Source organism: Hemiscyllium ocellatum, chromosome 25 (genome assembly GCF_020745735.1).
Source record: "Hemiscyllium ocellatum isolate sHemOce1 chromosome 25, sHemOce1.pat.X.cur, whole genome shotgun sequence".
Classification (NCBI taxonomy): Eukaryota; Metazoa; Chordata; class Chondrichthyes; order Orectolobiformes; family Hemiscylliidae; genus Hemiscyllium; species Hemiscyllium ocellatum.
Genome location: NC_083425.1, coordinates 39,148,467 through 39,165,627, shown reverse-complemented (window position 1 = coordinate 39,165,627; position 17,161 = coordinate 39,148,467). Strand labels below are relative to the sequence as shown.

Here is a 17,161-nt window from a genome sequence, read left to right as displayed (position 1 = left end):
ACTCTTCCTTTAGTAGCACTCTCAACTTTGTCCACAAGTATTCTAAAGCTTACAGAATAGTGTTCACTATTCCCGGTGTAATCCTCTACTGAAACTTCAACCACTTGGTTGGGCTCATTCCCCAACGCCAGGCGAGTATGGCCCCTTTCCAAGTTGGACTATTTACATACTGCTCGACAAAACCCTCCTGGATGCTTCTCGCAAATTCTGCTCCATCTAGACTTCTAACACTGTGAATCCCAGTCAATGTGGAGAAAATTAAAAGTTTCCTATCCACCCTGTTGCTCCAACATCTTTCCATAATCTGTTTCCTTTTTGCATCTCTACCTCACACTCGCTATTGAGAGCCCTGTAGTACAGCCCCAACATTGTTATTATCACACCCTTTCTATTTCTGAGCTCTGCCCATAATACCTCACTGCTCGAGTCCTCCATAGTGTCCTCCATCAATACAGCTGTGATATAGTCTCTGACCAGTAATGTAACTCCTCCACCCCTTTTACCTCTCTCTCTATCCAGCCTGAAGCATTGATACCCTGGGATATTTATTTGCCAATAATTCCCTTCCCTCAATCAAGTCTCTGTAATAGCAATAGCATCATAATCCCAGGTCCCAATCCAGGCCCTAAGTTCATCTGCCTTAGCTACTGCACTTCTTGCATTAAAACAGATGCACCTCAGATCACCAATCCCTTTGCCTTCATCAGCTGCTCTCTGCTTACTCTTATCTTTAGTCATGCTGACTTCATTATCTAGTTCCTTACATGCTTTAGTTACTACCTCCTTAACTGTCTACTAACCTCCTCATTTGATTCCCATCCTCCACCACATTAGTTTAAGCCCTCCCCAACAGCGTTAGCAAAAACACCCCCAAGGACATTGGTTTCAGTCTGGCCCAGGTGTAAACTGTCCAAATTGTAATAGTCCCACCTTCCCCAGAACCAGTCCCAAAAATTTGAACTCCTCCTTCCTGCACCATCTCTCAAGTTCCCAACTGTCTCAAACATTTCTGACAGAATTTTTTTAAGATACTCTACAGTATGGAAACAGGCCGTTTGGCCCAACAAGTTCACACCAACCCTCTGCAGAGCAACCCACCCAGACCTGTTCCCCCACCCTATATTTGCCCCTGACTAAAGCACCTAACACTATGGGCAATTTAGCATTGCCAATTCAACTGGCCTGCACATCTTTGGATTGTGCGAGGAAACCGGAGCGCCCGGAGGAAACCCACGCAGGCACTGGGAGAATGTGCAAACTCCAGACAGGCAGTCGCCCGAGGCAGGAATCAAACCCAGTTCCTGGCGCTGTGAGGCAGCAGTGCCGCCTACTAATTCAGGTTCAGATGGAGGCCAAGCACAAACAGTGTAATTAAAGTGTGAAAACCTGAGCAAATTGTCAACTGCCAGCTGCCCCACCTGTGGCAGGGCGTGCAGGTCCGGCATTGAAGTGTTGTCAGCTAAGGACCCTCAACTCCAGGGTGCAATAAAGTCATCCCCTGTCTTGAGGGACTGCTGAAGAAGAAGAATTACAACACAGATTGAATATTTTGATCTTTGCACAAGTAATGTAAGGGAAACCGGTGGCCTAGTGGCATTATTGCTGGACTGCTAATCCTGACATCAAGCTAATGTTCTGGAGATCTAGGTTCGCATCCCACTATGGCAGATGGTGGAATTTCAATTCAATAAAAATCTGGAATTAAGTGTCTAATGGCAACCATGAATCCATTGTCGATTGTTAGAAAAACTCATTTGGGTCACTAATGTTCTTTTGGGGAAGGAAACAGCTATCTTCACCTGGTCTGGCCTACATGTGGCTCCAAACCCACGGCAATGTGGTTGTCTCTGGACAGTTAGGAGTGAGCAATAAATGCTGATTGAGCCAGCGATGTCTACATTCTGTCAATAAAAAAAACAGAAAAGAAATTGAAAGATGCTGGATGTGTTGTGGGTTAATGTGGTGCTAAAATGAGTCAGATGGGATTTTCCCTTGCCAACCTCTGTCCTTTCTGATCCACCCAGATACTGTTTTAATATCTGTTTTGATTTGGGTTTTTGTAACTTTCCTGGAGTGCATTTTTATTTCAGGGATTCTTTCTGTATGAACACGAACTAGTTTAGGCCATTAACTGTTGCCGAGTATACTTCTATGACTGCACTAGTCTTTCATTATATGGTATTTATCATTAAAGGCTGTGTCAAATTACAGAGAAACCTGGGCTACAATGTTGCCACTGTATTAAGAGTTTTCATGTTTCAGCATAAGCACAAGGATAGAGATCAGAGAGTTGTGTTCACTCATCTCAGTTTTAAAATACATGTTTGTTGTTGAAACAAAAATAAAATTATCTGTTACTTTGACATTCTGGAAGCGTAAATATTGATGATAAAAAGGAATATGGCATTGCGTAAAACAATAAGCATCACCCCATATTGTTTTGTATAGGATAGCTCACACTTGAGAATGTCCTATAAGAAAGTGTTTGGATGAAACTTTGTCTTCCCGCTGTTTCAGAGCAGATCACCTTTTGTGATTCCAAATCTTTCCAGAATTTACTCCCGAGAACATAAAGTCTTAATGTTGCTATTGGATTGATCTTTGTAGCTGTCGTGTGACTGGAAGACAACGGTGTCCTGCATCATTGCTGACTTATATAACAAATTCACCTCACTTGAAATGAGTCTTTTTTAAAAAAAACAAAATAGCTTGCACTTATTGTGCCTTTTAACCATCAAGGTGCTCTGAAGAAATTCTCAGGTCAAAGATTTTTTTCAGTATAGTTTCTGAAGGGTTACTACTTCTCCCTTCTATGATTTAAACATGGATTTTCTGACATAGTAAGAATTATAAGTATTTCCATGAGTGCTTCAACACAGTGTCCTTAGCCCAACCATCTTCAGCTACTTTAACAATGACCTTCCCTCCATCATAAGGGTAAAATTGGGGATGTTCAATAATAATTACACAACATTCTGCACATTTAGCACTGGGGACCCCTCAGATACTGAAGCAATTTGAATACGTATGCAGGAGCACCTGGACGATGTCCAGGCTTGAGCCAATGCTTAACGAGTAACATTCATGTCATACAAGTACAGGGCAATGATCATCTCAGACAAGAAAAAATCAAACTTAATGTTCAAGGACATTCTTATAATGTAATCCCCCACTATTAACATCCTGGGGATTACCAGGATAAAAGTAAGTTAGAGCAGCTAAATAAATACAGTGGATAGAACTAGATCAGAGGTTGGGAATTCTGCAATGGGTAACTCACTTTGTATCCTCCTCCTTTAGAGACCGCAATTTCCCTTCCCACGTGGTTAAAGATGCCCTCCAACGCATCTCGTCCACATCCCGCACCTCCGCCCTCAGACTCGACCCCTCCAACCATAACAAGGACAGAACGCCCCTGGTGCTCACCTTCCACCCTACTAACCTTCGCATCAACCAAATCATCCGCCGACATTTCCGCCACCTCCAAAAAGACCCCACCACCAGGGATATATTTCCCTCCCCACCCCTTTCAGCCTTCCGCAAAGACTGTTCCCTCTGTGGCTACCTGGTCAGGTCCACCCCCCCCCCCCCCCCCCCACAACCCACCCTCCCATCCTGGCACCTTTCCCTGCCACCGCAGGAACTACAAAACCTGTGCCCACACCTCCTCCCTCACCTCCATCCAAAGTCCTAAAGGAGCCTTCCACATCTATCAAAGTTTTACCTGCACCTCCACCAATATCATTTATTGTATCCGTTGCTCCCGATGCGGTCGCCTCTACATTGGGGAGACTGGACGCCTCCTAGCAGAGCGCTTTAGGAAAAATCTCCGGGACACCCGCACCAATCAACCACACCGCCCCGTAGCCCCACATTTCAACTCCCCCTCCCACTCTGCCAAGGACATGGAGGTCCTGGGCCTCCTTCACCACCGCTCCCTCACCACCAGACGCCTGGAGGAAGAAAGCTTCATCTTCTGCCTTGGAACACTTCAACCCCAGGGCATCAATGTGGACTTCAACAGTTTCCTCATTTCCCCTTCCCCCCACCCCCCCACCTCACCCTGGTTCCAAACTTCCAGCTCAGCACTGTCCCCATGACTTGTCCTACCTGCCTATCTTCTTTTCCACCTATCCACTCCACCCTCCTCCCTAACCTATCACCTTCATCCCCTCCCCCACTCACCTATTGTACTCTATGCTACTTTCTCCCCACCCCCACCCTCCTCTAGTTTATCTCTCCGCGCTTCAGGCTATCTGCCTTTATTCCTGATGAAGGGCTTTTGCCCGAAACGTCAATTTTACTGCTCCTCAGATGTTGCCTGAACTGCTGTGCTCTTCCAGCACCACTAATCCAGAATTGTATCTTCAAAAGCCTATCCACTGTCTGCACAGGACAAATCAGGATTAGGACAGAAAATTCTCCACTTCGTTGCATAAGAACCCACATATTTTCCTCTTTTAGGACTATAACTGAAATGGACTACTATAACTGAAATACTAGGAGAATTTTGCAACTTAAAAATCCAGTGTATATTGTTGAGCTGTTATACAATGTTGTTATTTGAAGCAGAAAGAGGAAGATCTCAAGACTGAGCAGCACCAGCAGTTTGTTATTAAGTTGCCCTCTAGTTCTATTGCTAAATGTCTAAAAGCTGTAACTCTAGGGGGAGCAGCGAGAAACAAAGGCCTGAAGCAGAAAGCAACCATCTCTTCCCTTCTCTCTCTGCATGTGGACAGAAGACAATAAAAAGCAGCATGGTGGCACAGTCCTTAACTCTGCTGTCATACAGTGTCAGGCACTCTGGTTCTATTCCAGTCTTAAGAGACTGTCTGTGTGGCGTTTGCACGTTTTTTTTTAGATTAGACTTACAGTGTGGAAACAGGCCCTTCGGCCCAACAAGTCCACACCGACCCGCCGAAGCGAAACCCACCCATACCCCTACATTTACCCCTTACCTAACACTACGGGCAATTTAGCATGGCCAATTCACCTGACCCGCACATCTTTGGACTGTGGGAGGAAACCGGAGCACCCGGAGGAAACCCACGCAGACACGGGGAGAACGTGCAAACTCCACACAGTCAGTCACCTGAGTTGGGAACTGAACCCGGGTCTCAGGTGCTGTGAGGCAGCAGTGCTAACCACTGTGCCACGTTCTCCCCATGTCTGCACGGGTTTCTGCTTGGTGCTGTAGTTTTCTACCACAGTACGAGGATGTGAAGCTTAGTTGGATTGGCCATGTTAAATTCCCCCGTGATGTCTAGAGATGTGAAGTCTGGGTGGATTAGCCATGTTAAATGCAGGGTTACAGGGATAGAGTGCTGGGGAGATCTGCGTGGGACGTTAATTGGAGACATGCTGCAGACTTGATGGGCTGGAATGGCTTCTATCTGTACTGTCAAGATTCTATGAAAATTGGAAAAGCTTAAAAGAGGGAACTCGAACAAATAAACGACCAAGGTCTACTTGCTTGACCATTGAATTGAATTGAATTGAAGAATGACTGTCAATACACAGGCAACACTTGGTCATCATAAAAAACTGAAAGCAAATTTAACCCACCCTTTAAATTTGGAATTGTGATCCTCAGAATTTTTTTTACCCTATTCCTTTTCCATTTACAGTACATGTGTTTGTATTTCTCTGTCTTAATTGTGAATAAGTTTGTGTATGTGTGTATTTCAGGGTCTTTGAAGGGGCGCAGTTGAAAATAGAAATCCTTTTCTCAGCATTTTTGTTCAAGTTTTATTTTAGATTACTTACAGTGTGGAAACAGGCCCTTCGGCCCACCAAGTCCACACCGACCCGCCGAAGTGCACGCACCCGACCCATTCCCTACATTTTACCGCTACACCTAACACTATGGGCAATTTAGCGTGGCCAATTCACCTAACCTGCACATTTTTGGACAGTGGGAGGAAACCGGAGCACCCGGAGGAAACCCACGCAGACACGGGGAGAATGTGCAAACTCCACACAGTCAGTCGCCTGAGGCGGGAATTGAACCCAGGTCTCTGGCGCTGTGATAATCACTGTGCCACAGTGATAATCACTGTGCCACAGTGATAATCACTGTGCCACAGTGATAATCACTGTGCCACAGTGATAATCACTGTGCCACAGTGATAATCACTGTGCCACAGTGATAATCACTGTGCCACAGTGATAATCACTGTGCCACAGTGATAATCACTGTGCCACAGTGCCACCCACCCATTGTCCACCTGGTATGAATTGCTTTTGTCCTGTATAACAGTCAGACATATTGATTACTTTGATAATCACAATGGGATTTTATATGTTTCATTATGGCTTTTGGGACACTGGGACACAATCATCAGCATGTTCCTCGCAGTTAAGTGTGACACCTGGGTGAGTGCAGCTCCAACAACACTGAAGCAGCTTGATCAAATCCAGAACAAAACATTACACTTGATTGATACCCCATTCACCATCTTCAAGATCCATTCCCTTCAACATTGTAGCATCTGTGGTAGCGGTGTGTGCCATTTATAAGATGGAGTCATTCAACAGCAACTTTCAAACTCTCAACCTCTACCATCGAGAAGGACAAGGCCAGCAGATGCATGGGAACATCATCACCTACAAGTTCCTTGCAAAGCCACACAGCATCCTGACTTGAAACTTCATTGTTCCTAGTTCTTCATCCTGGAGATCCCCTCCTAACAGTTCTTGGGGTGTACCATTGCAGTTCACCATTGCCTTCCGGGCACTGATAGATGGATAACAAATGTTGACCCAGTGAGTGATTAGGGATTACATTTTCTTTTGTCTTTGGCGTCATTTAGCTTGCGCTAGCAGTATAAGGTAAATCAAATTTTCAATATGTTAAAGGAAAGGATTTGTATTTAAATAGCTGCAGTCATGATCTCAGATGTCCCAAGGCAATTTTAAAGCCAATGAGGTTTATTTAAAATGTTTTCACTATTTTAATGTACATAAATATGGCATCTGATTTGCACACAGCAAAATTCCACAAACAACAATGAAGTGCATGACAAAATCTGTTTTGCGATATTAGTTTGGAGGTAAATAGTGCCAAAGTCAATTGCAGAAGAGGAGCTCCCCTGTTTTCCAGCCTTTACATCTCCTGCGAGTGCAAATGTAATCTTGCTTTAATGTCTCATCCAATTGCTCAGTATAGGTCATTGTCTTGGAGAGAGGAGAGAAAAATAACCTGGTTAAAGTTGTTCATTTTAATATGCTTTCAAACATTTTAAATTTCTGCATTTAGACTCAAGCAGTGAGGAAAGTGGTCTGTTCAGAAGAGGATTTTAATTTTGTTTTTAGCTTGAATCAATTTCAAATATCAAACGGTAGTCAGCAAGCATCCTGAATTAAAACACGTTTTTTGACAGTAATATTTGTCCAGGCACCCCTTATTTTTCTTGCATTCCAAAGTGTTTGCTTCAGCAAAACATCTGGATGTAAGGAACATTTGTTTTCCTTACCAGAGATTCATCATAAAGGTTCCACTTACAATGATCATTCTGCCTTTTGAGTGCAATTAATTTGGTTATTTTATGGCTTGTTTTTATTCATACCTGTAGTTTGAATCAAAGAATGTCAATAATTAATTTCTGTAATATGGAAAGTGGTTGTTTTGTATTTTTTACTCACCGTGGCACTCAGGAAAGTACATGGTGCTTCTGTTGTTTTATCATTTATAATAATTAACTAAAAGGATCCATTAAAACAACTTAATTGCTATTGGAACTGCATTTGTGGGATGAAATACATCTTTCAAGGTCAGTGGTGGCGACTAAACAACTGACTTGTTCTCCATTTGCCTTTTATACAGATCAGTTGTGTAGGCAAAATTATTGTAACAAATGAACAAAGCAAATCTAAGTTTGACATTTCATGAACTACCCATCTGTTACTGGCCATTTCAATTACAGCATAGCAATTAATTTTCCCATGTTCAAGGAATGTTAATGGAAAAGGCCAGTTTCACGATGTGACTTTTTTGTTTATCAAGTCATTTTTATTCATTTGTTTCAAAACCAGTAGATTAATCTGTCTATCTTCTGCACTATATTTAACAGATAATTTAATTGTTAATGGTGTTTTGCAGCCAACCCATAATTGATGCAGTGTGAAAATGCCTTAACTTAAAACTTAATCTGTACAATTTGAAGGCGCCTCCTCCTCATCCCAAAGAAAAGGCAATGCTCCCTTTCTACAGGATATAACAGCAGAGGGTCAATGGATGAGGATAGCAAATACCAAGTTAGTGATTACAGCTAAATGCACCAGAAACTGATATTGTATCACTGATATGGAAACACTGAGACTTGGGATAACAGCTGCTGAAGTTGTTACCTGAAAGCTATATGCAGGAACTTATGCTCATAATCCAAGGTTTAGTGATTATACTATGAGTGGGCCGCACAAAAGCAAGCAGCTTCCACTGAAGTTATGCATCACTAAATGGTGGGCCTACTATTTGATGGGTATGATGCATGTTCAGTGTTGTGATCAAGAAGATGATAGTACTACATGCATATGTTTTCCAGTGATTCAAAGTTCTGGGTTCAAGTACCATTCAAGAACTTGAGTACAAAGATCAAGGCTGACACTGCAGTGCTGTGGGTGTGTGGCACTGTCAGAAATGCTATCTGTCTATTATGCCATTAAACCAAGGTCCTACTTGCCTGTTCTAGTGTACATTGAGGATCCCATGATACTGTTTCAAAGTAAATCAGAGGAATCATCCTCCTGGCTAATATTTATCCTTCAACGAATACCACAAGAACTGTTTATATGATAATTATCAGATTGCTATTTATGGGGTTTTCTATGTTAAAACCAGCAGTGACTCCCTTATGACAATCACTGCACTTCTTCAAAATTATTCTGTTGACAGTAGACAGTAAAACATAATTTTGCATGGCCATTAAAGGTACTGTATTAATATCAGTCCTTCTTTTATTTTATCATTGCTCTATTGTCAATGTGTATAGATTTGGCTGGTTGAACTCCAAAATTACAAAGCTGGGCTTCCCTACAGCAGTCCATTCCATTCACTCTTCTATCATTAAAATTGGATTGTGGTGTTACACATTATGTGTCATAAGAACGTCAATACTATTTCAACAGTTTAAAAGAATACATAATAAAGAGTATATATTACAAACATAGAAACTAATCAGCAACCATTGCTTAAGGTTATGGTATTAGATGGCATCTACTTTTTAAAAAATTAAATGCTACCTTATTTTATTAACTTGGTCATAAAAGTGTGCTAACAACTACATTTAATATATGTAAACAATATTACATTGCAACTGCTGAAGGGAATTTGATAATTTATTTAGTGATTAATCTATGCTATAGCAAGATATCTGAAAACCAGAAATTTGTTGTTATCTGGTATTGGCAAAACTCCAAGAGGAAATGAGTCAGTTATTTAAGTAAAGTTAGTTTCAGCAGGCGGGTGCTTAACGACAATTAACATGCTGAAATATATAATGGGTCAACTTGGTTTAATATTGTCATTCCTCAAAAGGGACTTTATAAGATTGAGAAAAGAATTTGCAGAGCAATTTATTATTCTCTGTTCTGACACAATTTCTACTGCCTTCTATTGGCAAAAGCAGACCGCTAGTGTGTCCTGTAGCATCGTGATAGCAACAGACGTTACACTAATACATAATTGGAAAAAGAAAACGAAAAAGGTGTTTTTAATGGTCTGAATTTTGCAGCCAAATATAAAGGAATGCTACTCACTGATCAGCTCATTATCAACTGCCCATAAAAATCTACTGGGTTTTAGCGAACAGACTTGCTCTGACTTGGCATCTGATTCTGCACGGTCCTCTCTACTGGACTTTGGAGAGCAGGAAAATAACAGCATGTCTCTTCAATACATCAAGTTGAGAGGAAATCCACACTAGCAGCACTTGAATAATACAGTATAAAGCACCAATAAACATTGGATTCAAATGCTGTATAGAAAGAAAAAATAAAAGATACAAAAGAGGCAGAACGAGTAAAATGGAAGTCTTGTATGCAAAATTACTTTTTCAAAATCAGAGACTGCTGTTCAGTAATTATCACTTCTCATGCTATCAAAACTTACTTGGTCTTAAATTCACAGTTCTAACCTTTTCAGCCATCTCAAGTTCAGAACTAGTAAGGAAGTGCAATAATTTTATGCAATTGCCTTTATTTAAATTGGACAGCAGGGCATCTTCTACAGCAGCTTCAATATTTGCATAATTAAGCAGTATGTTTGGATGCCAGAAAGTACTGTCTGATATGTACTGTTTCAATATGATCATTGTTAATTTTACTGATCGTAAAATCTATCCCAATTTTAAATTGCCAGAAACAATAAATGTCACTGTTGTATTGCCTAAAAATGCTGTCCAAAGTTAGACGATTGTGGATCAAAAAATGAAACTTTAATTGTCCAATGTCGCCTCAGCAGCACTTTTTATATATATTTTCATTTATCCATAAATGCAGTCAATTAGTGGAATGAACCTCTTGTAGAAACTTGCACAGATTTGAGAGGAGTTGCTTGTATAATGCAAAGTACAAGCTGACTATGGTATCAGTTTCACAAGTATGAAAGTCCTGTTTACGTTTATAAAAAAAATCCACCATTTGGCATTCCAAGCTAACTGATGGAAGACTGCCTAGTTTGTGCAGTATTTCTCACAAATGTTTGAGCCTTTATACCAAATTGATACAACAGATTGTCTTTTTAAAAATGTGTTCTAAACAGAACTGTTTGTTCTACTACTGTATTTCTCAATTAAAATAATATTCAGTGGAATTAATTAATAGAAGCAACAATCTGGATCTTCTGTTATTAGCTGTTATAGCCAAAGTCCAAGCCGATGCTGAATTAATTCTGTATCTTGATTAGTTTCTGCTGATAGAGCTAGCACAAGATGAGCAGCTGACAGATAAACTTAAAATAATGAAAGAACAGACTGGTGCAACGGTTTATCTAAAACCAGAATGATTCCTAACAAACTGGTCATGACTTGCATATAACTTTCAATTGTCACAGTCTTGACTTACTTGACTGAGTTTCTCTTTTCGACCCTGAGAGGGAGGGACTTTCTGGAATGAAGAGAAAACAACAAGCTGGCAGGGTGGGAAAAAGAAAGATCTTCAAAAGGAAGAGCATAACCTACTGTTTGGAATTTTCTTACTTCCTGGAATTGATTGCAGTCGGAACTTGATAAATCCTGTATCATAAAAATTATATATTCTCTTGCTCTCTCTGAGTAACATTATGAGAGATGGATGGTTAAATCTGAAATTGCACTCTGAATAGCCTCAGCCAGTTAGCATCAGTCACATTTTAAGGTTTCGCGCAAACATAGTTACACAGAATGCCAGGGTTATAAGATCTATCACACAAGAATATAATGTATGGAAAAAAAAAGTTTTTAAGTAACTTAAACAAAATTGAATGACGGCATTTTTTAAAAGCCAGGTAACCCACAATGGATCTCTGTAGCAAGGTAATTGATCTCCACTGTCTTTTTAGAGTGAGCTCTTATATCAGATGTAATGTATCAAGGGATTTGTTTAAAGCAAAAGAAGACTTGATAGGGCTTTGATCAATGAATTTAGCCAATGAGATGTTAAGTTTTACTTTAATGTTGACTATTCTCCACCTCTCCTCATCTCAGAATTACGTTACCTTAAAATTACTCTGATCCATTCTTCTCAAGCATTTTGCATCTGTTTCATGCATGAAAGGGAGAAGCTTTGATTTAAATGAGGGAATTTGAAAGATGGAAAGGTCATTGATTTTGCAGCAAGCCTGTTGGCAAGGAAAATTGCTTTGACTTATTGCATCTGAGCACCTTGATAAGCTGACTACAAAAATAATGCAGAAAGAAGCATTATGGAGCTCCCTCAGTCTTAATAATGGGATTTAATCAAAAGTAACGTCTGTTGCTAATTACAGTAGTATTCAAATTTATAACCATTTCTGAAGTCTATAAAGTTGGTTCATTCTATAGGATGCCTATTTAGTTGCCTTAAATCAGGCTTAGATTTTAAAATGCGTTTTGTTCAGCATAGATATTTTGGAATGTTTCTTGGACATCATATCAGCATTGCTTGTATTTTTCTGGTTAGGCTTGGGGACCAGCTATCAATCTTCACAATTATACACTTTAACCCTCAAATATTTTAAGTGTACATGTAAAGAGGGCATCTATCTATCTATTGATTTTATGAATACATTAAAATATAATGTTATCAATGATTTAGCATTGATTTGTTCAGACTGCAACCTCTCCGCTCCTTGCATCTTTTTCAAAGGAATATCTCTCTCCCATGGCTCAAAATTGAGCCTCATGTTGTGCCTGTGTAGGGCATTGAAGATGTACAAGTCTCATTAAAATGATATAGTCATTGAAAGTGGCGTAAATGATGTTTGATTTTTCCAACCATTCTTAAAGCCAGAAACTTCGTAAGCTATGATCAGAAAAGCTCTCATTACTGACTTCTTTTTGAAATTGTAAATGATTTCCTCTCTTCCTGTTTCTTGTTTCTTTCAGCTTTAGTTGCAACAACTGCATCTGCTGGATTTGCAATGGCACCTGTACCCTTTGACCTTGGCTGTTTCCTTCTCGCCACTTTTGGAACAGGCCTTGCTTCCTGTGCTGCCAACTCCATTAACCAGGTGAGTTATTCACTTTAACACAAACCAGACCAAAAACTGAGCACATTAGTGTAGGATGTGAGTTTCACCACCTTTTCAGGGTAGGAAACATTTTACAGTATCATGTTTGTTAAAAGCACTTGCAAATTGGCAACCTCAACTAGCAAAGTAAAATCTTCGATATTTTTTCAGTGGAGTAAAGATGATCTTTTAGCCTTTCTGTTGACATAAAAGTGACAAGGCAAGCTATTAAAATCTTCAAATTCTGCCAGAACTTAAATAAGCAAAATGTATATGTACTTCAGATTGTATAATAAACTGTAAGGTTTTTATTTTCTTTTACTTTTAAGTTGCTGCATGCACCAAGTAATTTTAAGAAAGGGACAGATTGTCCTTGGGATAGTGGTTATATATGAAAAATGTGCTTATGTCTGAATTTCACGATATAACCATGTGTGCATTTTGATAGTGTTTTATCATTGTTCACAACTGGTGCCTTTCTGTCTGCTGAAAGCCAGTAGCCTTGACCACTGAGGCCAAATTATGTCAATGCATGTTTCTAATCTTCAGGCAATCAATGTTTAAGAAGAATATTAGCTTGAAAGAAGAACTTGTGTTGATAAAGCATCTTCACATTCTTAATACTTCCCAAAATGCTGGTGATGTACTTTTGAAGCCAATCACTGTCATGTAGTTCAATGCAACAGGCAGTTTGCTATCTGTAAAATCCGAGCAATAGCAAAGACAATAAATGGCCTGTTGGTTGATTTTGATGCTAAGGACAAAAGGAAAAAAGAAGTATTATCAGCAATAGAACATTTGACACCTTGAGCACGCTCTGCTTTTCAATGCAGTCGTGGCTAACTTTCAGCATTGTTCCATTTTCCCAGCATTTTGTCATATCCTCGATTCTCTGAGATCAGAAATCAGATGCCAAAATGAGACTCCCTGATTCTCTTTCAGTAATGCTGTAGAATATCTTGCATCTACCTGAATAGTCAAACAGGATCTTTGTAAAACAACACATTTCAAAGGCGACACCTTTAATGGTGTCTAACACCCTCAGTGCAGTACTATAATCAGTCTTGGGATTTTTATTCAATTCCTGGTATGTATGGGTCCTTGACAGAATACAAAAGAGATTTGCCAGTAAAGTTTCATGGACAGTGAATATCAACTCCACGGTTGTTTCAAGAAACTTGGGAGGATTTTCTTGGAATAAAGGAAATTAAGAAGGGATTTATTAGTGATAAACAACCTGATGACAAGTGTAAATAATATGGCTGATGGAAAACTGTCCATTAACTACTGGTATAATGACTAATGGACACAGGTTTAAGGTCTTTGGCAAGAACCACAGGACATTTATCTGGAGGAACTCTTTGTAGGCAGTGATTTGCTGATATCGATGTTTAAGTGGAAACAATTATTTCAAAACAAATTGGGTGAACACTTGAAGAAATACCTTTATTTAGTTAAAGAGGTCAAATAGAGTCGTAGGATTGACTGCACTTATCTGTGGATGGGCTGAATGGCTCTCTTGGGTGCCTTAGGCAAAGCAGGGGTAGGAAATGGCACTGTGGTAATGTGACTGGACGAGTAATCAAGAAAACCTTTCTTATATTCTGGGGACATGGATTCAACACACACTATGTCAGATGGTGAAATTTAAATTTAATAAAATTCTGATATGAAAAGTTAGCCTAATGGTAGTTGTAACCATTGTTGATGGGTGTAAAAACCCTACTGGTTCATTAATATCCTTTAAGAATGAAATGCTTAACTGGCAAGTGATTTCAGACCCGTAGCAATTTGGATGATTCTTAATAGCTCTCTAAGCAATTAGAGATGGGCAACAAATGCTGGCTTAGCCAGTGACACTCACATCTCCCGATCGGATTTTTAAAGCATTGACTCTAGAGTCAGACTTGACTGAAGGCAGGATGATGCTAACAGAGTCCAATTGCCTGTTAGAAGTTTTGGATCTGCTGTGAATGGCTTAGCTTCACAATTGATCACTCCCATAAGCAGTCTGAATGTCATGTTGTTACTAGAGCTGATTCACACTATCCACTTGAGTATAAACCTGAACCATGGCAAACAACTCCTTGTGACCTGAATCTGATATCTACCCATCCTTTTATGTATGCACTTTTAGTCTCTCTGAAAGTGCTCCGTAAAAAGACTTGGTGACACAGACTTGGTAAGCAGCTTTATTTCACAGGGCAATACACTAATCTACCGCGTGAATCGCAAAACTTGCGCCCACACTACGTCCCTTACCTCCATCCAAGGCCCAAAAGGAGCCTTCCACATCCACCAAAGTTTTACCTGCACATCCACCAATATCATTTATTGTATTTGTTGCTTCCGATGCAGTCTCCTCTACATTGGGGAGACTGGATGCCTCCTAGCAGAGCGCTTTAGGGAACATCTCCGGGACACCGACACCAATCAACCCCACCACCCTGTGGCCCAACATTTCAACTCCCCCTCCCACTCTGCCAAGGACATGGAGGTCCTGGGCCTCCTCCACCGCCGGTCCCTCACCATCCAATGCCTGGAGGAAGAACGCCTCATCTTCCGCCTCGGAACACTTCAACCCCATGGCATCAATGTGGATTTCACTAGTTTCCTCATTTCCCCTCCCCCACCTCACCCCAGCTCCAACCTTCCAACTCAGCACGCCCCCATGACCTGTCCTACCTGCCTATCTTCCTTTCCACCTATCCACTCCACCCTCCTCTCTGACCTATCACCTCCATCCCCACCCCCATTCACCTATTCTACTCTATGCTCCTTTCTCCCCATCCCCACCCCCCCTCTCGTTTATCTCTCCACTCTGCAGGCACCCTGCCTCTATTCGTGATGAAGGGCTTTTGCCTGAAATGTCGATTTTCCTGCTCCTCAGATGCTACCTGATCTGCTGTGCTTTTCCAGCACCATTCTAATCTAGACTCTGGTTTTCAGCATCTCCAGTCCTTGTTTTTACCGAATACACTAATCAAGCACACCTAATTTATTCCATGCTGCTAATTTTGTAAAAGTAGATAATATGCATTAGTGCGTCAATTTACGGACTCAAACGAGGTGAGTTCTGAATATCCTTCACGCTTTCTAACTTTTTAGCCTGTGGAAAGTCAAAGAACATTCTCTTTTCAATAAAAAGCTCAATACTGCCTGAGATTGTCATTGCATATTATTATGATGTCATTGGAGCTGCGTGGATAGGTCTGCCTTGCTCTATAACTGGAATCATTAGGTTTGCCACTTATTTACCCATGTGATTATTTGTTGAGGAGCATTTAAATTAGAAGCAGGAGTAGACCATTCAATTCCTCAATCCTGTTCCACCATATATTAGTATCATGGCTGATCTGATTGTAACCTCAAATCTGCATTCCTGTCTACCCTGGTGAGCTTTCACACCCTTGCCTAACATGAAAAATACAACTCTGCCTTCAAAGTATTCAGGTTTCTGCTTCCCACCATCTTTCAGGAAGAAATTTCCAAAGACTCATGAGCCTCAGAGAAAGTTTCATCTCATCTTTCTTTTAAATGTGCGACTCCTGATTTTTTTAAACCTAGTTCTAGCCTGTCCCATAAGACACACTGTCCAGACCCCTCAGGGTTCTTTCATACTGCAATCAACTCCCCACACCTAATTTTTCTAAGCTCCAATAGGTACAAGCCTAGCCTATCCAACCTTTCCTCATAAAACAAACCTCCCCTTGCATTCCAGGTAAACTCTCTCAGAACTGTTTCCAATACATTTACATCCTTTCTTAAATAAGGTGACAATACTGTGCACAGATGTGATTTTACAATTGCCCTGTAAAACTGAAGTATGACTACTTTTGTATTTGATTCCCCTCGTAATAATTGATAATATTCTATTAGCTTTTCTAATTATTTGAGTTACTTATAGCAATTCATACATGAGGACATTGATATCCCTCTAGGGCTCTGCAATTTCTCACCATTTAGATAATGTTTTTAATTCTTTCTTTTAAAATGAAGAGTTTCACATTTTCCCACATTATACTCCATTTGCCACATTTTTGTCGACTCTCTTCACCAACCTATATCTTTTTATACTCTTTTTATATGTCTTAACTGAGTTTCCTACATATCTGTGGCATAACAAATTGGCCACCACCCCTTTGACCAAGTCATTAGTATAATTTGTAAACAGTTAAGGTCATAGCATCGATCCCTGTTGCACATTCATTATACCTTGCCAATCTGAAAAAGATCCATTTATGCCTATTCTCTGCTTCCTGTGAGTCTGCCAATCTTCTATCAATGCAAATATTCTAACCCTTGTGCCACAAACTTTTATTTTGCACACCTCAGCAAATGCTGTCTGGAAATCTAAGTTCAGTACATGTACTGGTTCCCTTTTATTCACAGTACGTGTTACCTCTTTGAAGAATGCCAATAGATTTGTCAAATACGACTTTTCTTCCACAAAATCATATTAAACCAGGCTAATTA

The 17,161-nt window shown here is 40.3% G+C and overlaps 1 protein-coding gene across 1 annotated transcript in view; it reads left to right on the top strand.

Moving 5' to 3' along the window:
- LOC132827838 (protoheme IX farnesyltransferase, mitochondrial) overlaps positions 1-17,161 on the top strand; it is a 150,066-nt gene that overhangs the window by 50,405 nt on the left and 82,500 nt on the right. The window contains exon 4 of the mRNA XM_060844586.1: positions 12,561-12,685. Coding sequence (XP_060700569.1) covers positions 12,561-12,685 — 125 coding nt within the window. The remainder of the gene's footprint in view (positions 1-12,560; positions 12,686-17,161) is intronic.